At 36.1% G+C, this 23,673-nt stretch overlaps 1 protein-coding gene and 1 long non-coding RNA gene across 2 annotated transcripts; both read right to left on the bottom strand.

Moving 5' to 3' along the window:
• Positions 1-4,472: 4,472 nt before the first annotated feature.
• Positions 4,473-7,552, bottom strand: LOC122032574 (ubiquitin-conjugating enzyme E2-17 kDa-like). The gene is made up of 5 exons (XM_042591879.1): positions 7,432-7,552; positions 7,143-7,230; positions 6,225-6,352; positions 5,253-5,357; positions 4,473-4,757 (listed from the first exon to the last, which is right to left on the bottom strand). The coding sequence occupies exons 2-5, from the start codon at positions 7,210-7,212 to the stop codon at positions 4,614-4,616; spliced, it is 447 nt and encodes a 148-aa protein (XP_042447813.1). The 5' UTR covers positions 7,213-7,230; positions 7,432-7,552; the 3' UTR covers positions 4,473-4,613.
• A 14,526-nt stretch (positions 7,553-22,078) lies between these two features.
• LOC122032576 lies at positions 22,079-22,909 on the bottom strand. Its single transcript, XR_006126142.1, has 2 exons — positions 22,848-22,909; positions 22,079-22,112 (listed from the first exon to the last, which is right to left on the bottom strand). It is a non-coding gene; the product is annotated as an uncharacterized LOC122032576 (long non-coding RNA).
• Between the last annotated feature and the right edge of the window lie 764 nt (positions 22,910-23,673).

Consider the following 23,673-nt stretch of genomic DNA (forward strand, 5'->3'; position numbering starts at 1 on the left):
TCGAGTTCGACAGCACTTCTCCTCTCGGGCGGAAACGCGGCAGAGAGCTAGGGCATTTCCGGCGGCCGGCGAGCACCCTTCTCCGTGAGGTCCTCACACCATCGAGCTCCTCTCGTCAAGAAGAGACGCGGACACAAAGGAATCACCGAGGTTTCAAGTTCCACCCGAAACCCTAGAACCTCCTTCGGTTGTAAGTCCAAGCAAACCGCTGTAAGTACTACTCACCTGTGGTAGGAGTTGCTCCGAACTTAGGGTTTTCGTTTCCTTGCTTTCGGATTTTACTGTGCCGAGTAGAATTATATGCTAGAGCTTTTCTTTCCATGCTCTGTTTATCTAGCCAAATTGTTGTGCTAGGGTTTTCTTTTCCATTCCATTTGGATGAATTGCCTATTAGTGATGCTAGATTCTTTATGCTGGAAAGTTCCATGATGAAATCGTAGTTTCAGGTTGTAGTTAGTTTCCTTTATAGCAGAATTCATTCCGTGAGCTTTATTCATTTGCTATTGCTAGAATAATTTTTTTAAGTTGTTGTGTCTTATTACTGCGTGGTTGTGAAGTATATATACCAGCCGCATGTGGCTGATGATTTATTTTGCATGTATTGATGATTATTGTCACCGGTACAGGGGAGACTCTGCCGAAATTTTTCGGTAGGAACTTCTCTGGGGCCGTGATAAATTTAAGTGTTGCAAATAATAGCATAAGTAACACTAGTAAGTAGAGTAATAGATAAGTAACGGTCGCCCTCAGAGTGGTAGTAAGGAGGTGGGTCGTTACAAAGGAGGTCCTGGATGCGTGCATGCAGCTGGCTCGCCGTCTCACTTTCCCGCATTTTGATGTTATATAATTTATTTAAAATTAAGTCACGTTTATTTACCTTAGCGTCGGGAGTGCCCTCGTGCAGCTCGATTAATTTGTTCCATAGCTCTTTGGCGCTTGAGAAGGGTCCAATTTTGTTCAATTCTTCTTTTGTAAACCCGCATTGTAGCATACAGGTTGCTTTGGCATCAGCTTCTACCTTCTTCATTATGCTGGAGTTGATGCATGAAACTAGTTCTCCGGTGTCGTCACGTGGAAACTCGAGACCGGTCTGGATAATGATCCATATCTCGACTTGCGTCTTGAGGTGGTATTCCATCTGATTCTTCCATTAGCCAAAGTCCTCGCCGTAAAAGAGTGGCGGGCGGACTGTGCCTTCTTGGAGGACCATTTAAAACTTTCACAAGAAAAATAGAAAAAGAATGTCCCAGGACTTGATCCTGGATTAACAGTGCGGTATAAAATAAGAAAAGTGAACTCGAGTGGTGTTGCACCAACTTCGAGCAAAAATCGATTCGAAAAAAATAGGTCGGAATATAGCAATTAAACTAATCCCAATCGACTCCAAAAAATTAAAAAGACCACGAAAAGTTTGCTTGACTGGTGGTTGCACCAAATCGAAGCAACCTTGCTCTGATACCAATTGTTGGATCGAGACCGCGCTAGAAGGGGGTGAATAGCGCTCATGGCTTTCACACGTTTTGGATTCGTAGAACAACGAGTAGCGCAGTGGAAAAATAAATGCAATACAGAAAGACACAAGAAGTTACTTGGTTCGGAGCCTAGGATGACTCCTACTCCAAGGCCCGCGATCATTGATCGCTTTCGGTGGGCAACAACTATAATATTGCAAGTTTGGTACAATAAATGATTACAATTAAGTGCACAATTAATAGCAATAAAATATACCGACGACAACAAAATTGACGAAATTGGAGTGCTGGGTCGTCGGGAACTTGCTGTAACTTTGTCGGAACTTCTCGTAAGCAACTGGATGCAGAAAGGTTGCTTGTCAATTCATTCTTCTAGCTGTTGGTCGAAGAAGCCTTAAATAGGCTGTTGGAGGCGCCTCCAATGCCCCATGGAGGCGCCTCAAAGACAAAAGTATATCCCTCTTCCTACGCTGCGATAAGCCTTCACTGCCTGCTGCTTATCTAGCCTGGAGGTGCCTCAATCAACCATCTGAGGCACCTCAAAGGCAATGTCCAAGGCGCCTCCAACTCCACTTCACAGCCTGCTTACCCCTTTGCACCCGAGGCACCTCCAAGCCCTATAGAGACGCCTCTGATACTATTCATCCGAGGGAAAACCTTATTATTTTGTACCTGCAAGACATGTTAGCCCCAAAACACAAACATATCCTGCAAAACAAAGTTAGCACATATAAATTTATTAAATGAATTGTTCGACAGTCTCCAGACTGTCCGGTTTTGACTTCGGATTTCCAACCGAAAATCCTAGGTCGAACCAACGCCTACTGTTCCCTCTTCCGGGGAACGCGTCCTCACCTACTCCTCTCGGGAGAGTTTACCTTTTGTTAGTTCGGTCGTCCAGACCGATTTACTTTTGCTCAGTGTCCGATGCTTTCGGTCTTCATGTTGGACGTCCGGTCCACGACCCGTCCAGACTTCTACCTGATTCGCGACACCAAGATTTCAACCTAGGGTTACCCCCTCCTAGGATTTTGCCCGAAGCTCCGACCCGCTAAGACTTTCCGCCTAGGGTTACCACCCCCCCTAGGAGCAACCCCTAGGATTTTCCACCTGCCTAACCGCAGCTAGGACTTTTGCCTAAGTACACTTAGGACTTTTCCTGCAAAGCTCATTCAATATATTAGTAAACAAAACACCTTAACTTTAAACCCTTTGACATAATCAAAACATAGATTCAAACGGATGCTTCCCCATCAATAAAATATATATATGAATAAATTTAAGACATAATTATGAGTTTAGTGACATTTTTTTTTATAAAAAATTGAACTTTTTAAGATCATCAAGGCTTTTGTATGAAACAATTAAATTTTTATTTTTTTTTGGTTTGGTTCGGTTTAAATTTAAAAAAAAAAATACTTTCGTTTAGAGGTGAAAGGTGTGAATGGTATTTTAGAATGTAAGTGATTTTTTTGTTGGGGTAAAAATCAAAATCTGATGTAACTTTTGAAAATTTTAAATTTTTTGGGTTTAGCTGAAAGGTGTGAAGGGTATTTTAGAAAGTAAGTGATTTTTTGTTGGTAAAAATTAAAATATGATGTAACTTCTAAGAAATTCGGAAAATTGAGTGTGTCTTTAGTAAAAGGTTGTTTTTCATGCTTACTTGTAGTGGGTTCTTGGCCAATAATAATCTAATTTTGAGGTGATCGAAGTATGCTGTTGCTGCTTAACTTATATAATATACATCCAACGATGAAGATCATCAATGGAGAAATAATACACGTCCCTCGTTCGCAAGAAAATTTTCATGATTTGATTTTGGAGCTTATTTCCAGAAAGAAGAGAAGAGGGGGTAATTCACTATTGTAACCATATAAAGTAATTAAGAGAGAACAAAGTCTAATGGGCTGATGGTCGTTCGCTACGAATACTTTTTAATTTTTTTTAATCACCGATAGAAAATTTAGTGGAACCAAATTGATCACTTTTAAGATTAATCAGTATAAATTAAACACCTAATGTCACAAACAAAAAATATAAAACATATAAAGACATTATTTACCTTAGACACTCTTGGACAACAATAACCAAATTGTTGTATATCTTGGACACTCTTGCACCTTTCTATGTAATGCTACTAATAATAAATGTTGCCAATGACACCCTTCATCTTGTGAGCATGTGCACTAAAATTGACCTACTTATGCTTTTCGAAGAAACTCGATGCTCATAGAATTCGAACTTTCTTTAGTTCTAATTACTAAAACATTAGACGATGATAAATGGTTAATTGTACGGGTTGACTTGCCTCAAGTTAAGACGATGGACTTGTTAGATTGACCTCAAAAGATATCACAGAAGCTTAAGAGACTCTAGAGCTTTGAATGTAATTGATCTAGGCAACAGATTTAATTACTTAGAGGGCTCATAGTAAAAATCTTCTCACACTTGCCATTGACGCTGTGTCAAGTTCTTAGTACTGGTAGTATGGAAGAACTATATATAAATGGATTAAGATGATAAGATTCGGCTTGACTAAAGAAAACGTTAAGTTATCAAGTGACTAGAAAGATTAATCTTTCTAATCACAAAAAAACTTCATAGGTTGGTCAACCAACATTTTATGTGAGCAAAATTTTCAAATTTGATACTTTTAAGGGCATCATTAATTGTTAATTGACTAGCATCCAATGTTTGGTCAACAAAACTTTTTGATTTCGTGGATAACAACCAGAATTATCATTAGTGATGGTTATCCATTATCCAATGCTACTATTGATTTTTGGTCGAGCAACCTCTAAGATTGTTTTTAACAAAAAATAAATAAATAAAAATAATTGAAAAAGAAAAACGGAGTCAAGTGTTATTTGTGAATTGTGATGAGCCCATGAACACAAGAACAAGATATTAAAATGATAGGATAAGGCACTACTTAAATTATATGAAATTATGGTAAATATATACATTAATCAAAAAAGAAAAATATCAAAGAAAACTTAATTAACCATGATAAAATATGATAAACTTTATTTAAATGCAGATAATATAACAAGGAAAGTTTAATGACATCAGCGATTCTATATAGCCAACCCTACTTCATGAAATAAAAGCTTAAGTGATTGGTTTACTTCACACCAATATTTAGCCCATGGTATGTTTCTGAGTCCATGACCTGGCAGTGGTCTCGTACTTGACTCGATCATTCTTGTAAATTTGAGCGATCTCAGGAACTAAAGGATCATCAGGGTTGGGATCAGTGAGGAGTGAGCACATCGATAACAGCACCTAAAATTTGAATTCAGATTGCTAGTTAGGTTCTCTTTGGTACATCAAGGAAATATAGTTCAATCATCTTCTATGAATTTCTGAAGACACTATTAAAAATTGAAGGTATTTTACCAGTAAGTTGCATGTCTCTTTATTACCAATAAGTTTACACAACTGAATTCCCAGTAGAACTGAAGTGAAACTCAAATGAAAGTCTATAGTCAGAAGAGGAGGTCATTTCCCAAATGTTTCTACAGCTTTAGAATAATTCTATGGTGACCTCTTTTCTAGTACCTAGTGTTTAAATTTGAAAAAAAAGGGGCTAAAATCATGGATTCCCAGCCTACAAATCTGAGTACTTGAATGTCATACATATAGGTATTATTTGACATGCATTATATAACATTTGGTTCGACATATCAATACGCATGTTTAGTAGTAATAATGGCCAAGGAAATGACTAATTTAAACTATCTGAAGATAAATAGACAAAAAAAGAGAGAGAGATACTACCTTAGATATTGTCAAAGCAGGACTCCATTGCTCCTTCAGAATGTCAAGGCAGATGCTGCCATTGCTGTTAATATTTGGGTGATAGACTTTTGTTAGAAAAGACATCTGCAAGGTCAATGTATTATTTAGATATCATGAAAAAGAACCATGAATCCAGTTGAGATGAAATTCTTTAATACTGTGTTGACTTGAAAGGAAGGATATAGGAGAAAAGAAAAGTAATTAAATTGAAAAAGTAACCAGTTATATTTTTCTTCCTCACTAACTAACTTCAGCCCATCTTATTCATTTGAATGAAACTGAAATAAAAGAAAATGTCCCATGTTTATGTTGTGTACTGATTAGAAACTAGAAACATTTTCCTTGGATGGAATTAAATTCCTTCCTAGTCTCGTTTTCTTTGCTTGAAAAAATTGGTAAAATTATTTCTTTTCCTTTATTTGTTCCTTATGCTTTTGTTCAAAAAAACACACCCAATCGTCTTCGTGAAAAAATATATACACCTATGTCCTTGGTATGATATATACATTTAAATGAAATAATTTCAATGTAAGCACAAAGTTTAAGAAATATGATGCCAACCCTACTATAAGCTGTATTATAAGACTGGACTAGTTGAAAATGGGGGAAAACAAACAAAATGATCCATTACACACCTTATTAAAGTGTTCAAGATGAAAGAAGCATCTGCTACAGACATTCATGAAGAGTCATAATATTAAATCAACCACCAAAATACTCATCTTAACAGATTTTTTGTGGGCAAAATGGATATTTCAGTAAACTCCATCAAATAAAGTAGAATGAATATCTAATTCAGTGAAAAGCAAGCTCAAGCAGGATTCAGATTAGCACATGTAGAAGAATATGCAAGCCATATGCACAAGCTCCACAAAAGAGACTTTGCATATCTGCAACATATAGCATTCCCCAAAAGAAACCTGTTTCACTTAACAATATTAAAAAGCCTACCTTTGGTGGCCTGAAGGGATAATCTGGTGGAAAATGAATATTCACTAAAAATACACCACCTGCAAATGGGCTATCAGCAGGCCCCATAATGGTGGCTTGCCAGTGGAACATGTCCTCACCAACAGGACCTAGAAAAGTTAATGGACAAGAAAAAATGAAGCAGATGTATTAATAAATCAGTTGATAGATCTATATTGAGTTTAATTAAAATTTAATAGCCTGTAAACTAATAGCCATCACAATCTGTTCTTAGCATCCATCATTAAACAAGAATATGGTCACCGTATGTGGCCAGCAATCAGGACAATAATCAAGGTGCTGTGCAGATATCATTAGCTCTGTCTAAAAGCTCTTAAATAATAGAGAGAGAAACCAAACTAAGTCCAGCAAACAAAATCAATATAATGAAATACTTGATTATATGTGGCAAGATAAAGATTGAAAATTTATTACACAGAGATCTGAGTATGGAGTCTGGAAATAATGCGCAAAACACTTTAAAACAAATTTTGCCTTTAACTTAACATTAAGTCTCTTATCAAAAGGGATAAAACAACACAGGGGGTGCCAACATATATAGAGATGAGTTGGCTGACCAGCATTAGTAAATCAGTGATGATGCTACTACCCGAAAGGGTGACTCAATTGCCAAAAGAATGTGTCGAGAATCTGAAAGAGGTAATCTATGTCGCCATACCAACACCTCACCCATTCGAGTTGTTGTTGACTTGTCAATGACCTGACTTACCGGACCCAACATGGACCAATCTCATTAATTGAGACCAACAACATACAAAAGTGAATCAGAAAGGGTGAAAGTTTCATTAGTTTGATTTCACCCATTTGCTAAGATACCCAGAATGACATACTTGATTACATACATGAAAGATCATCAGAGCAACCAGAAACAGAGTCTACCTGCACTGCATGACAGGGGCGGGTCCTTCTCCAAGTCCTTTAACTCCTTCTGTAGCCTCTTGGAAGCCATGAGCAGCGAACCAGAACTCTAATCATAAACAAACGCACAAGTAATCAAGGCATTTATTTAAAGCAAGGAGAATAAGATTCCTGAACAAACAAATCAAAAATTTCACGCAGCAAAAGGAAAATCAGTGGTCGAAAACAAATCGGAAAATCGCAATCCTATACTTCATTATCGAAGACGCCGTGGAAACCGATCAGCAACGGGAGAATGTGAAATTATTACCTCGCTAGGCTTCCTTCGCCTCAATCGCGAGCGTTCCTCCTCTTGGAGGAAGAGCGAGGCAGCGCTCGATATTTATAGGTATAACGGCACGTGCTACGAGGCAAAACGTTGGCAATTGTGGCTGCGAATCAGATTCTCTGTCCTCCATTCCATATCTGCATATAATATAAGGAAGTATGGATATTTATTTACATTATATGTTTTTTTCCTAAAATTCCGATATTTTTTATATTATATATCCTTCTTTCATTATATATCCTTTTATACCCTCCTTCGTTCCAAAGGAAACATTGATAAATCCAACCCGAATGATTAATTCACTACTTGAAATAATTTTTTATTTATTTAATAAAAAATAATTTATGAATAAATTTAATTATTTTTAAATAATTTTCATTCCAAAGAAAACACTGATTTTCAAAATCGAATCGATGGTTCAATATTTGAAATATTTTTTTTATTTATTTAATAAAATATAATTCATGGATAAACTTAATTATTTTTAAATAATTTTTCATTCTAAAGGAAACACTGATTTTCAAAATCGAACCCGATCAGTTGGTTCAATATTTGAAATATTTTTTTTATTTATTTAATTAAAAATAATTCATGGATAAACTTAATTATTTTTAAATAATTTTTCATTCTAAAGAAACACTTATTTTCAAAATCAAATCCGACCGTTGGTTCAATACTTGAAATATTTTTTTTTATTTATTTAATTAAAAATAATTCATGGATAAACTTAATTATTTTTAAATAATTTTTCATTCCAAAGGAAATACTATTTTTAAAATCGAACCCACCCAACCGATTGATTCAATACATGAAATATTTTTTTTATTTATTTAACAAAAAATAATTCATAGATAAACTTAATTCTTTTTAAATAATTTTTCATTCATTTCAAGTCACTCCCATAGTTTGGTCATGACCACAATTTGTAATCAGACTAGAACTCACAGCAAAGAAGCAAATCACGAACACACTCGCGGTTTGGTTGTGAATCATGATCCTTTCTTCTTTCTATTTTTCTCCTTTTTAATTTTCCTATTTCTCACTAGTTTTCTTATAACCAAACAAAGAAAATCCACTATCTTTCTATAGTCAAGAGTGAACTTAAAGCACCTCCTGCGTATTAGCCCTAAGACGGATTGACGAGGGTACGACGAGCGTATTTGTCTTTTGTCACCAAGATTCTAAAATTCGCTAGGCGCTAGTCGAGCGGCAGACCAACACCTAGTGCCTAGGCTGTCTAGGCCGCTTAGGCGGGGACTAGGCGTTGCTAGACAGATTCTTCGGTATCTCTTGTTTTATGTGGACTATGGACAATGTGATATACAAATCTAAATGTTGTCTTAAACAATTTCATAGCAATAGAGATCTAACTATATATGCTGAAATAAATACATACTTTCCAATACAAACTTAATTATTTTTAAATATTTTTTCATTCCAAAGAAAACATTGATTTTCAAAATCGAACCCGACCGGTTGATTCAATACTTGAAATATTTTTTTATTTATTTAATAAAAAATAATTCATGAATAAACTTAATTATTTTTAAATATTTTTTCATTTCAAAGGAAACATCGATTTTCAAAATCAAACATCGGTTGTTTAATACTTGAAATAATTTTTTTATTTATTTAATTAAAAAAAATTCATGGATAAACTTAATTATTTTTAAATATTTTTTCATTCTAAAGGAAACACCGATTTTCAAACTTGAACCGACCGATTGGTTCAATACTTTAAATAATTTTTTTATTTATTTAACAAAAAATAATTCATGGATAAACTTAATTAGTTTTAAATATTTTTTCATTCCAAAGGAAACATTGATTTTCAAAATCAAACCCGACCGGTTGGTTCAATACTTGAAATATTTTTTTATTTATTTAATAAAAAATAATTCATGAATAAACTTAATTATTTTTAAATATTTTTTCATTCCAAAGGAAACATTGATTTTCAAAATCGAACCCGACCGGTTGGTTCAATACTTGAAATAATTTTTTTATTTATTTAATTAAAAATAATTCATGGATAAACTTAATTATTTTTAAATATCTTTTCATCCATTACAACCAAGCTAGAGCTCACAGCAATGCCACAAATGACGACCACGAGTTCACGGCTGCTCGGGGTTTGAATCATGGCCCTTTCTTCTTTCTATTTTTCTTCTTTTTAACTTTCTTATTTCTCACAAGTTTTCTTATAACCGAACAAAGAAAACTCACTATCTGTTATATACTCAAGAGTGAACGTAAAGCACCTCCTACGTATTAGCCCTAGAACGGATTGGTGGGGACACGACGAACGTATTTGCCTTTTGCCATCAAGATTCTAAAATTCGCTAGGCGCTAGTTGGGCGGCAGACCACCGCCTAACGCCTAGGCAGGGACTAGGCGCCGCTTGACAGATTCCTCGGTATCCCTTGTTTTATGTGGACTGTGTGTTAGGACCGAAAAGTAGCTAGAGGAGGATGAATAGCTCGGCGTGATTTTCGTGCTCTTCGTTGCTTGTTTCTTAAAAGATATAGCGGAAATACAAAGAAACAACACTCAACGCTAACACAACGGATTTACTTGGTATCCACCTCAAGAAGAGGTAACTAATCCAAGGATCTACACACTCACGCACCCTCCACTAAGAAAAATACTCCTTTTCGGTAACTACCGAAGGCGGAGAAGCCTTATAACCTCACAATATAACAATGAGAAAGAAAGAAGCAAAATACAAATGAATCTTACAAGATTACAATGAAAACCCTAGCTTCTTCTTCTTCTTGTTACAACTCGCCTCTTGACTTGGATGAGCTTCCAAGAATCTTCAAGAACTGGCGGTGAGGAAGAAAAATCGCTGTGGAGAAGCTGCTCTCAGGATCGGAGATGAGCAGTGCAAGTGTTGGCGAAGAAGGAGCTCGACAACGGCTATATCCTGCCCCAACGGTCGAATTCCAATCGATTGGATTGCTCCCAATCGATTGGGGAGGCTTTGGATCGATCGGTCGATCGATCTAGAGCGCCTTTGTGCTCTTAGGAATTTGCCTGGATAGATCCTCGATCGATCCAGGGCTTATCACGCAGAATCGCGACTCCCAATCGATTGGTCGATCGATTAGAGGCTTTGAATCGATCGGTCGATCGATCCAGAGCTGTTCTGTGCGATCGCCACTCTCCCAATCGATCAACCGATCGATTGGGCATGAGTCAATCGATCAGTTGATCGATCCAACCCATGTGGACTTGCCCAATCAAGTCCAAAAGTCCCTAAAACCAATATTCGGTCAACCATGACCTGTTGATACATCATGCCTAGTATCCGGTCATCCTTGACCTGCTAGAACTCCCTCACCAAGTGTCCGGTCAATCCCTTTAACCCACTTGGACTTCCCAACACCAGATGTCCGATCAGCCTTGATCCATCTGGATTTCCTCGTGCCAAGTATCCGGTCAATCCCTTTGACCTACTTGGACTTCCCAACACCAGATGTCTGATCAAACTTGATCTATTTGGATTTCCTGTGCCTGGCTTCACTCACCAGAACTTCTCATCTGCCTGGCTTCACTCACCAGGACTTTCCATACTGCCTAGCTTCACTCACTAGATCTTTCACCTGGCTTCACTCACTAGGTTTTTCCATACTGCCTAGCTTCACTCACTAGGTCTTTTACCTGGCTTCACTCACCAGGACTTTCCATACTGCCTAACTTCATTCACTAGGTCTTTCACCTAGTTTCACTCACCAGGATTTTCCATACTGCCTAGATCCACTCACTAGGTCTTTCACCTTGCTTCACTCACTAGGATTTTCCAGCTGCCCGGCTTCACTCACCGGGACTTTCACCTTGCTTCACTCACCAGGATTTTCCCGTGTCTGGCTTCACTCACCAGCACTTGCCTTCTGCCTAGCTTCACTCACTAGGACTTTCACCTGCTTCACTCACCAGGATTTTCCCGTGCCTGACTTCACTCACCAGGACTTTCCTTCTGCCTAGCTTAATTCACTAGGACTTCCAGTCAAGTATCCAGTCAACCTTGACCTACTTGACTCTTCTTCACAATCTACTCACATGAACAATTGTACCTGCAATCTCCATGTATTGTCAAACATCGAAACCCAAACAACAAGACTCGAGCTTGAGCCAACTCAAGCTTAGTCAAACAGGTCAACCTTGACCCTAGGGAATATTGCACCAACAATCTCCCCCTTTTTGATGTTTAACAATACCACAATACCACATTTAAGTTACCACTTTTAAGTTAGGCTAATCTCATAGCCTCAACCTCCTTCATGCCAATATGAATGAGGATTTCCTTCATTCTCCTCCTATTCTAGAGGGCAAACTCCCTCTCAGGTAATGAAGGCTTAACTTGAACCCTGCATTCTCCCCCTATTGGCACACATAAAAAACTCTCCCCCTGAAGAGTTACCCAACGTTGTTTACAACTTCACTCATTGTTCACAATACAATAATGAAGATCTCATACCCTTCATTATTTTTAACGCTCAACCTTGAGCATATACCACCTGGTATATTCATACACGATTCAAATGAAGGTCTCATACCCTTCATTGTCATCAAATGCTCACCCTTGAGCATGAACCACTTGAATAATGAAGATATCCACTCTCCATTATATTCGAATACCCAACCTTGAGTATTTTCGTTAAAGAAGGTTAACCACCTTCCACGGTGAATGAAAAATAGATTTTCATGTCCTTAAAGAGTAACTCCCCCTAAAGACATGCACGTAACTTCTGTCATTGCACCAACAATGACTTGGAATCCCTAAACCTTTAGGAAACCCAAATTTATAAGTTTTGAGGTTCAAAAATTCAATATTGAAACCAAACCTCAACCTAAACCTCTACTTAATCTCTCTTAACCAATCCGTCTTTATTTTCATCATGAAAACTCCCCCTAAATATATACAAATGTGTTTTGAGGGGTTAGGAATGGTTACCTAGACTAAAGGTGGTTCAAAATGTTGAAATCAAGCTTTCCCAGCCAAAATCAGCATTCTCAATCGATTGGAGTTGGGTCACAATCGATTGAACCCATCTGAATCGATCCACTGATCGATTCAGGCTGCGTGGATCGATCGGTGGATTGATCCAGTGAATTTCTGTTCGTGAGAAGCTCACTCTCAATCGATCGCCCGATCGATCGAGACCTTTCAATCGATCGGGTGATCGATTGAGGATCTGAAATTGTTGAAATTTCATTTCAGTCAACTTCAGAAACACCTAGAAAATTCTACAAAATTTCAAAAATCATGAAAATTATCGTAGACATTATTTAGGGTATATATTATCATGGAAAAATAGTTTTCTAAGAAAATACTTCATATTTTCAAAGATTGACACAAACTTGAAAACTTGTAAAAACTTTAGTGTTTTCTTTAAGTTTATGTCTAACTATTCAATGATGATTACTATCAAAAGATAGTCTTCATCAAGGTTTTCCAAAAGAATTTTAAAAACATTTTCAAAACCAATATCTAACCATGTTCCTTGGGCTCAATGCACATGACTTGTATATTAGCTTTCCCAATGATTGGAAGACACATAACTATGTGTTTTGATGATCTTAAAACTCAAAAGAATGCACTAAATCAACATCTTGAGTTTTGTTCATCATCCTAACATCTCACTTGTATTTAATGTGTACGAAAGCACATACAAGTCACCTTATAGTACTTTAGTGAGATGTAAACTTTGGTTTTGCCCTAATCTAGGGATCATGCATATCTATCTAGGCATTTTGAGGTTATGAACATCCACCAATGATGTTACTTGTTAATGAATGCCATTTGTCCTTAGATTTGCAAGGAATTAAAATAATGCATGATATGTTATGACATACATCAAGGAGAAATAATTTTCAAAAGAGAATTTTCTATAACTACATGATGTATGTATGACATGACATGGTATTTTTATATTTTTCATAATGAGGCATGAATGCAAAAATAAATATGATGTCATGACATATGATGGGCAAGCAAGGCGTGACAAATTAGCATAAAAAAAACCTAAAATAGCTATCTAAGTATCATTAAACCTTAGCTAACTTAAAGTTTAAACCTAGATTGCCCAATATTTCCCAAGAAAATGCCAAAACTCAATTTTAACATTTCTTTTGCTTTTATAAATTTTGTGTCATCTTGAATTAAGCATATTCCTCAAATTTTTGGCACAATTTACTCTTTCAAGAGTAACCATGAAAAGTAAGGCTTAGATTTGCCTTTAACTTCCTAATAAAATGCCAAACTCCCAACTTGCCATTTCTTTTACACTTAATTTCTTGTGCCAATCAAGATTATATAAAATTCCTCAACCTATGACACATTTTACTCTTTCAAAGAGTAAATAAATTAAATTAAGGTCTAGATTGACTTTAATTTACCAAGAAACTACCACAATCCCAACTTGGTAGTTCTTTATGATTTTCCCAATTGTGACAACTTAATTTTAAAATCAATTTCTCACATTATGGCACATCTTACTCTTTCCAAGAGTAAACCATTAATCCTTATCATTTTCAAAGGTTAACAAAAACTTTGAAAATGCTCTTAGAGTGTCAACTTCATCATGATTGGGTTAACTACCCTTCCAATTAGAGTTGACACTCTCTAACCCATCTAAGGGATAGAGAAAATGTTCCTAGGAACCCAACACCTATTGGTGCTCCTTGGATGCTCTAGGTACTCACTAGGGATAACTTCCCTAGATACCTTCCTAGTGACCTTGTTTGGCTTCTTAGAATCCTTGGTCACCTTTTCTAGGTCAACTCTAGGAATTTCTTCCCTTGTGACCTTCTTAGTGACTTTCTTAGACTTCTTAGAAGTCTTAGTCACGTTTGTTGTTGCAAAAATACTTCTAGGGATAACTTCCCTTGTATTTTTTACTTGACCACTAGGCCTAGGATTAGTTCCATAGCTATATGGAACCCTATGGTAAGAAATTACATTCTTCTTGGTTTTAGGTTTGTATCTCAAACCTCTATGACCCTTGAATGACCCTTGTTGCCCTAAACCTAGATTTTGCTCATTTTGTCCTTTTAGGATATTTTCTATCCTCTTTAGGGTCTTTTCTAATTTATCAAGTCTTGACCTCAAGACTTGATTTTCTCTAATTAAATCCTTAGTTTTTGATTTTACATTTAATCCTTGAGCAATTTTATTTTTAGGCTTGTTACTAAAATCCTTAGAATTCTTGCCTAAATTTTTATCTACCTTCCTAACCTTAGGTGTGGTAGTTTTAGCATGAAGAGTCATATGGTTTTCATTAATTCTATCATGCTTCCTATTCTTATGGTAAATAACATTAAAATGATATAAATTAGACCTATCATGCTTTTTACCATAATTTAAAGGGGTAGACTCAATAAACGATACCTTTCGTTTTACCTTGGAGGCTCCCCCTTGACTCATGCTTCCTCCTTGAGCCTTGACCGCTTTCTTCCCCTTAGGACATTGACTTCTATAATGTCCTTTTTGGTTGCACGAGAAGCACACAATGTGCTCCTTGCTCTTATTTGTTCCGAGAGCGGTCTCTTTGGGCTTCTCCTTGCCCTTTGATGTCACTTGGCCCTTCTTCTTGGCCAATTTAGGGCACTTGCTCTTATAATGCCCATGTTCCCTACACTCAAAACATATAATGTGATTTTTATTCTTAATTAAAATATTTATACCTTCACGTATAGGGATGACATCTTCTCCTTTTGATCCGGATGTAGAGGCTTCCTCTTGATCCGATAATGATGCTCCTCCAATAGATTTGACTCGACTTGTGGAGGTGGAAGCTTCTTCATCCTCTTCTTCTCTTGACCCGGATGTGGAGACTTCTTTTTGATCCGGTGTCAACAAAGGTCGCTCCCCCTCAATCCTAGAAGTGGAGGCTTCATCTTGTTCTTCATCCTCTTGTACATGAAACAAGGAATATGCTCCTTCCTTGCTCTTTTGGTTGCACTCCTTTGAGGATGAAGATTCTAAGACTTCTTCTTTGGAAGTTGAGCATCTTTCAACTTCGGAATCCTCTTCCTTTTAATCTTGCTCCATTGAGTCACCCTCTTTGGATTTTTCTTGGATTGGTACAGTGGAGGGGATCTCATGAATTGTTGCCAATTTACTCCAAAGCTCCTTGGCATCCTTGAATTCTCTAATTTTCTCCAAAATGTGGCTAGGCAATAGATTGACCAAAAGCTTGGTCACTTTATCATTGGCCTCGCTCCTTTGAATTTGTTCTTGGCACCACTTGCTCCTCTTGAGAATTTTACCCTTTGAACTTGTTGGAGCTTCGAAGCCTTCCATAAGAGCAAACCATTGCTCTATCTCCACCATTAAGAAATTTTCGATCCTTGATCTCCAAAGATCAAAACTCATCATGGTGAATGGTGGAGGCACTCTTGTGTCGAATCCAAGTCCATCTTGGAATTCCATCTTGAAGTCGAGCTTCTTGAATTCTTTGACTTTGATGAATTGCTTCAACTTCTTCACCCTCTAGCTTTTGCCCCTTCTGGCGATGATTCCGGTGAAGAGCAACCTTGCTCTAATACCACTTGTAAGGACCGAAAAGTAGCTAGAGGGGGGGTGAATAGCTCGGCACGATTTTCGTGCTCTTCGTTGCTTGTTTCTTCAAAGATATGCAGCGGAAATACAAAGAAACAACACTCAACGCTAACACAACGGATTTACTTGGTATCCACCTTAAGAAGAGGTGACTAATCCAAGGATCCACACACTCACGCACCCTCCACTAAGAAAAACACTCCTTTTCGGTAACTACCGAAGGCGGAGAAGACTTACAACCTCACAATACAACAATGAGAAAGAAAGAAGAAAAATACAAATAAATCTTACAAGATTACAATGAAAACCCTAGCTTCTTCTTCTTCTTGTTGCAACTCGCCTCTTGACTTGGATGAGCTTCCAAAAATCTTCAAGAACTGGCGGTGAGGAAGAAAAATCGTTGTGGAGAAGCTGCTCTCAGGATCGGAGATGAACAGTGCAAGTGTTGGCAAAGAAGGAGCTCGACAACGGCTATATCCTGCGCCAACGGTCGGATCCCAATCGATTGGATTGCTCCCAATCGATTGGGGAGGCTTTGGATCGATCGATCGATCCAAAGCGCCTCTGTGCTCTTGGGAATTTGCCTGGATAGATCCTCGATCGATCCAAGGCTTATCACGCAAAATCGTGACTCCCAATCGATCGACCGATCGATTGGAGGCTCTGAATCGATCGGCCGATCGATCCAGAGCTGTTCTGTGCGATCGTCACTCTCCCAATCGATCAACTGATCGATTGGGCATGAGTCAATCAATCGGTTGATCGATCCAGCCCATGTGGACTTGCCCAATCAAGTCCAAAAGTCCCTAAAACCAATATCCGATCAACCATGACATGTTGGTATATCATGCCTAGCATCCGGTCATCCTTGACCTGCTAGGACTCCCTCACCAAGTGTCCGGTCAATCCCTTTGACCCACTTGGACTTCCCAACACCAGATGTCCTATCAGCCTTGATCCATCTGGATTTCCTCGTGCCAAGTATCCGGTCAATCCCTTTGACCTACTTGGACTTCCCAACACCAGATGTCTGATCAAACTTGATCCATCTAGATTTCCTGTGCCTGACTTCACTTACCAGGACTTCTCATCTGCCTAGCTTCACTCACCAGGACTTTCCATACTGCCTAACTTCACTCACTAGGTCTTTCACCTGGTTTCACACACCAGGACTTTCCATACTGCCTAGCTTCACTCACTAGGTCTTTCACCTGGCTTCACTCACCAGGATTTTCCATACTGCTTAGCTTCACTCACTAGGTCTTTCACCTTGCTTCACTCACCAGGATTTTCCAGCTGCCCGGCTTCACTCACCGGGACTTTCACCTGACTTCACTCACTAGGATTTTCCCGTGCCTGGCTTCACTCACCAGCACTTGCCTTCTGCCTAGCTTCACTCACTAGGACTTTCACCTGCTTCACTCACCAGGATTTTTCCGTGCTTGGTTTCACTCACCAGGACTTTCCTTCTGCCTAGCTTCACTCACCAGGACTTTCCAGTCAAGTATCCAGTCAACCTTGACATACTTGACTTTTCTTCACAATCTACTCACATGAACAATTGTACCTGCAATCTCCATGTATTGTCTCCATGTATTGTCAATCATGTATTGTCAAACATCGAAACCCAAACAACAAGACTCAAGCTTGAGCCAACTCAAGCTTAGTCAAACAGGTCAACCTTGACCCTAGGGAATATTGCACCAACAGTACTGTGGACAATGTCATATGCAAATCTAAATGTTGTCTTAAACAATTTCATAGCAATAGAGATCTAACTATGTATGCTGAAATAAATGCATACTTTTCAATACCAAAAAAAATTATAAAAGAAAACTAATATTTTTGTGCAAAGGAAATATACTAGACTCAATAAATACGAGTAAAAGAAACAATTGAACAGTAGAGCATGCAATAAGTTATAATAATCATGTAGTAAACAGTAGAACATATATCCAACTCGAATTTTAAAACCTTACTATAAGCTAAAACAATTTTAATGGTGGAAAAAATTAGAAAATAGTAGCAATAGTTCAATTCAAGATTACATCATTGTGAACCAGTAATTACTAAGTAAAATATAATTGTTGAATAACATAAATCATGTCTTAACAAAATGAGTTCAAAATTACACAACTAATAATATTTCATAAACTCATATTTATTCTATTTCTTCTTCTCTATAATTTTCAATAACTTTTTCTTCATCGGACACAAACTCAATATTATTATTATGATCCTCCTCTTCTTCTTCGAATGTAAAATCATCTTCATGAAGTTCTCTCACTCTAGAGCTTCTTCGGGGTTGTAGATTTTCATATGCTCCACTTGCTTCATCAACCATTTGCCAAGTGAGTCCGGAACCTAGTTCAACTTCATCATCTTCCCTAACATCTACAATCCAACTTTGTGCATTTGAAACATCTTTTGCAAGGACATCGACATTCCTTTCTTTTTCTCTTTTTTGCTTGTTCAACAATCTAGTATTAAATTGGACAACTACTAGATTGTTTAACATGTTGGCATCCAACCTATTTCTTTTCTTTATATGAATTTTAAAAAAACAAAGAAAGTAAATATTATAGTTAGTACCTGAATATAGAGTATAAATGTTAAACATTATAGCTAATTTAATCAAAGACTGAAAGTTTAAAACTTGCTCCTTTAAATGTACTCCAATTTCTTTCACACCCAGATGAACTTGTAGTTAATGAAAGTATCCTCAATGTCACCCTTAGCAAGTTAGGTGTATGAGCACTGTATATACTCCACCATGCACATGGATCAAATGTATCATCATTTTTTCACATGTTTTTACTGCCAATGTTTTTCCAAATAACCAAGTCTTATCTCTCTATTTTGGAAATTCTTTGTTAATAATTGTATCTTGTAGATCTAACTCATTGGCATACAAAGTTTCCATGCATTTAAAAATCCCCGTCGCGACCTCCTCATAAAGAGCAATAGAACTATCTTTGTAGTAAAAATATGGATTCAACAAAAAAGCAGTGCTATGCAATGATGTATCAAGTCTACCGTTCATTTTTGACTCAATAGTGACTATGATAGGCTGATAATTTGATTCCATGTTGTTCAGAGCCACCTTGATATTTTCTTTAGCTTGAAGAAGCTCCCCATATAGAAACTCCATCGATGACTTTCTATCTCCATCTACCAATCGAAGAACTCTTACCAAAGGGGCAAATATTTTCAAACAAAGTGTCACACCATTCCAAAAACTCATACTCATCACAGTAAAGTAGGCCAATTTTTCTTTGTTTGTTTTTTACCATTTATATTTCTCCCACATATCACTTGTAAATATGACCCTTAAACTAGTTTTTTTTAATCAAACTTTGCAATGTGAGGAAATTTGATGCACATATGGTAACTCTTGGTCGGATTATATCTCTCTTCTTCGTGAAACTTCTCATCAATGACAAAGTCATATGGTGAGCATAGATGAAAATGGTAAAAGACTTGGATTGCTCAATAACCTTTTTATATCGTGGAAGTTCGCCAATACTTTCAAGTATGAGATTAACCATGTGAGTTACACATGAACTCCAAAAAATCCCAAGTCGCTTTTCTCTCATCAATTTAGCTGTAGCCATATTGTTGGTGGCATTGTCTGTTACAATCTAAATAATATTCTGAGCTCCTACTTGTTCAACACACTTGCCAACATACTAAAAAAGAAGTTCAGTTATATGTGTCTCGTCTGAAGACTCCTTAGACTCTAAAAATGTAGTACCCTCCTTGCAATTAACACACAAATTTAAGATGCTTCTTCTTTTTCTATCACTCTATGTATCTGTCATGATCGAGCATTCATTCTTTGCCCATTCTTCTTTATGTTTCTTCAGCAATTATTTTGTTCTTTTAACTTCGACTTTCATCAGTGACTCCCTAAGTTGATATTGAGTTAGAGGCTTGAATCCTAGTCCAAATTGACCCACTGTCTCCATTAGTTGCTTGAAGCTATTATTATCAACAACATTGAATGAGATTCCATTTTCATAAACCCATCTCCCAACATATTGTTGAACTTGTTAAGTTATCTCTTTGAAAAGAGTCTCATTTATATTTTTTTGGCGAAGCACTTTTCTTCCGCTGGAGCCTACATTTTCTGGAGCAATTGACGATGCATATCTATCCATGGGGTCAAGTGGAAGAGGTTTTTTAATTCCATCCATCCCTTCAATTTCAAGACTTTCTTCTTCGTCTAGAGAAATAGCCACCTCTACTCTACAACTTTGTTCTTCCATTATTTTGTTTTTCTTTCTATTCCTCCTTCTAAAATAGCATGTTTGCACTTATTTTTGTCTTCTTGAAATACTTTTCGACAACCAGATATATTTTCAGGTATATTTCTAATGTGCTCTTTTATCCTATACAGTCCCCCTGACATTATTTTTCCACTTAACTTGTATTTAATTTTGTCGAGATTCTCAGGATCAATCAATATCTCAAACTCCCATCGGATGCCATTTGACTTTGTTATAAAAATCTCGGATTCGGGTTGAGTGACAGAGGCTGTCAAGATGTATTACTTGCCATTATGATAATACCTGAAAAAATTATATATAACAACATAATATGATTATAAAATTTAATTATACCGCACGATACAAAATAATAAAATATAACATTAACAAGTCTAATAAATTTTTTATATATCTTAATCTAATTAATAAAATTTATTAGATATTTGTTTAAAAAATTATATTTTTTATATTTTTAAAACTATTTTATATATAAATTAATAATATTTATTGGAATTTTTAAAATTTTAATTTAATTTTTATATTTTTAAAATTGATTTATATAAATTAATAATATTTATTGGAATTTTTAAAATTTTAATTTAATTTTAAATTTTTAATATTTATAAATCTGATTAATTTAAATTAATAATATATAAAATTTATAAATATGATTTATATAAATTAAAAATATGTACTATAAATTTTAAAATTTTAAATATTTTTTATATGTTTAAAACTGATAAATGATAATATTTATTAAAAATTTTTAAATATAATTTTAAATTCTGTTATATAAATTAATATTTAATAATATTTATTAAAAAAATTAAATATATTATTTATATATATAATCAGATTTATATAAATTAATTATGTTTATTAGAATTTTATATATTTAAATTTGTTTTATATTAAATTAATAATATTTATTATAAAAAATTTAAATTTTAAATATATTTAATTGGTATTCTAATTTAATTAGATTTTATGAACCCTATTATTGAAATTATCTCAGTTAAAAATTGTTTTAATTTATTAAATTTAAAAAAATGACAAAACAAAAAAAAAAATACATTGTCGCTCCTTCGCGCGATCGCCACTGGCCTTGCGGGAGGCCTCCGGCGGCACCTGACACCCTGCAACGCGTCCAGCGTTGCTGGAGAGTTGCCGCGATGACGAATCATGAGAAACAAAAAAAAAAAATTAACAGAAACAAAAAAATAAAAACTTATCAGAAACAAGCAACAATGAAAGAAGATGAAGAGTCAACGATGAGAGAAGACGAAGCGCCTTGACAAATCCAATTTAGTATTAAAAAATCCTAAAATATACCTAAAATACCTAAGTCTGCTGAAACTCGCGATGGCCGCTGAAGCCCGTCAAGGACCGCCTAGGCGGCCCAACTGCCTAGGTCATCCGTCTGGCTAGTTTCCGACGTGGCCTGCCATCGCACAATGCCTAGGCGGCCGCCTAAGGTATTTTTTCGAACAGTTTTTCGAACAGAGTTTGCCACCAAGAGTGAACTTAAAGCAACACGAGTTGCAGACATTCAATCGATAAACAGATCATTTCGGAAGGCAAGAAACCAACAACTTTAACCTCTACTAAATAACCCACGGAAAAAACTCGATCAACAAAGAAACCGAAAAATAGTTAAACAAGTGTTTACCATCTGTAGCCAGCAAACTTCAAATCCATTACAGATGATCTCAGTTCAACACGCATAACACAGCAGTATAAATAAAAATACAAGAAAGCAGCATCAAGTAACACACGACTTCAATCTTCTTCTCTCTCTCTGGAGGAAGACCACAAGGCAACAGCATTTTCTGCAACAAGAGACACGTTATCTTGCTGTACTCATCTTGTGGCAAAGGAATATAAATGGCAAAGAGGCCCAAATTACAGCACTTAAATGCACTGTTCTAAAAACACAAAGAACTAGTGGATCTAGCTTGGCATGTGTAATCACCCGCGACTACTGATATAAGCTAAGACAGAAGAAAACTACTCAATCTTATTAAAATAAACCAGACCACAAATCAGAGAACTAAAATGCTAGCTTTGTTGTTCTCGTGCCACTCAGCTGCACATATACAGGGTAATGTTTTCGAACTACAACCACCAACCTAACCAATCAAGAACCTCCATATGATCTCAACAAATGACAAATAAAGTCTACAACTTTTGAGAGAAGTTCAACTCATTTGTAGGTACAAAAAGCAGGAATTTTATCAACTTACGAGTTAGCATCACAAGAACACGTGGATGGTGAATCACTTGGCTATCTGTCACATAACATCAATTTCATATATTACAAATAAAAGAATACCATGATTTTTCCTCTACGATGCACATCTGTGATGGACACATACATAATTAACATAAAGAAAGAAAACAAAACCAAAATCTATGATAAAAAAAATCATTCGTTTCATTTATTCATCAACAAAAAGCAAGAGTAAATGATATCATGCATTTATGCATAACTAACTTCTATTGAACTTAATGGGTAGCTGACTATTAATATAAATAATAGATGAAGAAGCAGGATCTAGCCTCACTTGCATAAAATTGTAGCGTTGTCTTCCAATGGATTCATTTTCAGCAACAGAAAAATATGCCAAGATAGGAAAGTGGCTAAAATAAACATCTCTGATACATCAATGGATTGTTGTTGGGCATTCCTCCTACGTAGAGGAGGAACAGAGACCAACGGATGAATGAAAATCATTAAATATTGCTAACTGAAGGGCAATCCTACTATGATAAATAGTCTGAACTATTTGACAGGTGACTGAATTGAAGGTTAAGAATAATTGTGACAAAAAAAGACATACTATTTGAGTGTTGATGTTGGGATAAGCTTAGCATTAGCATAGAGACAAGTAATGATGTCTGATCAGCAAAGCCACAAGCCATACAAGGTAGTGTCAATAAAATAGAATGTGAAATAGACAGAACTAAAATTCAGGTTAAGGTCACAATCAGGCCCACAATGCATTTAACATAGTCCCAGGTATATGACTGAGGGGTCTTTTGGATAGGGCTGTAAATGAACCAAATGTTCATGAACAAGCTTGGTGTTCGGCTTGGTAAGAGTTTGTTTATGTTCATTCAATATACGCAAGATCAATTAAATAAACAAGCTTGAATAACTTGTTAAACTAAACAAACAAACTTGAACACATATGTGTTCAACACGTTAATGTTCGTAAACAACGTTCGTAAATAATGTTTATGAACAATGTTCATGAACAACGTTCATAAACAATGTTCTCGAACCATATTTATTAATAAAATTTTTATCAATATATTAAATAAACAAAATAAAAAAATAAATAAATTTGAATTATCAAACTCAATAACCAATCAAACAATCAACGAACC

Source organism: Zingiber officinale, chromosome 11A (assembly GCF_018446385.1).
Source record: "Zingiber officinale cultivar Zhangliang chromosome 11A, Zo_v1.1, whole genome shotgun sequence".
NCBI classification, from domain to species: domain Eukaryota; kingdom Viridiplantae; phylum Streptophyta; class Magnoliopsida; order Zingiberales; family Zingiberaceae; genus Zingiber; species Zingiber officinale.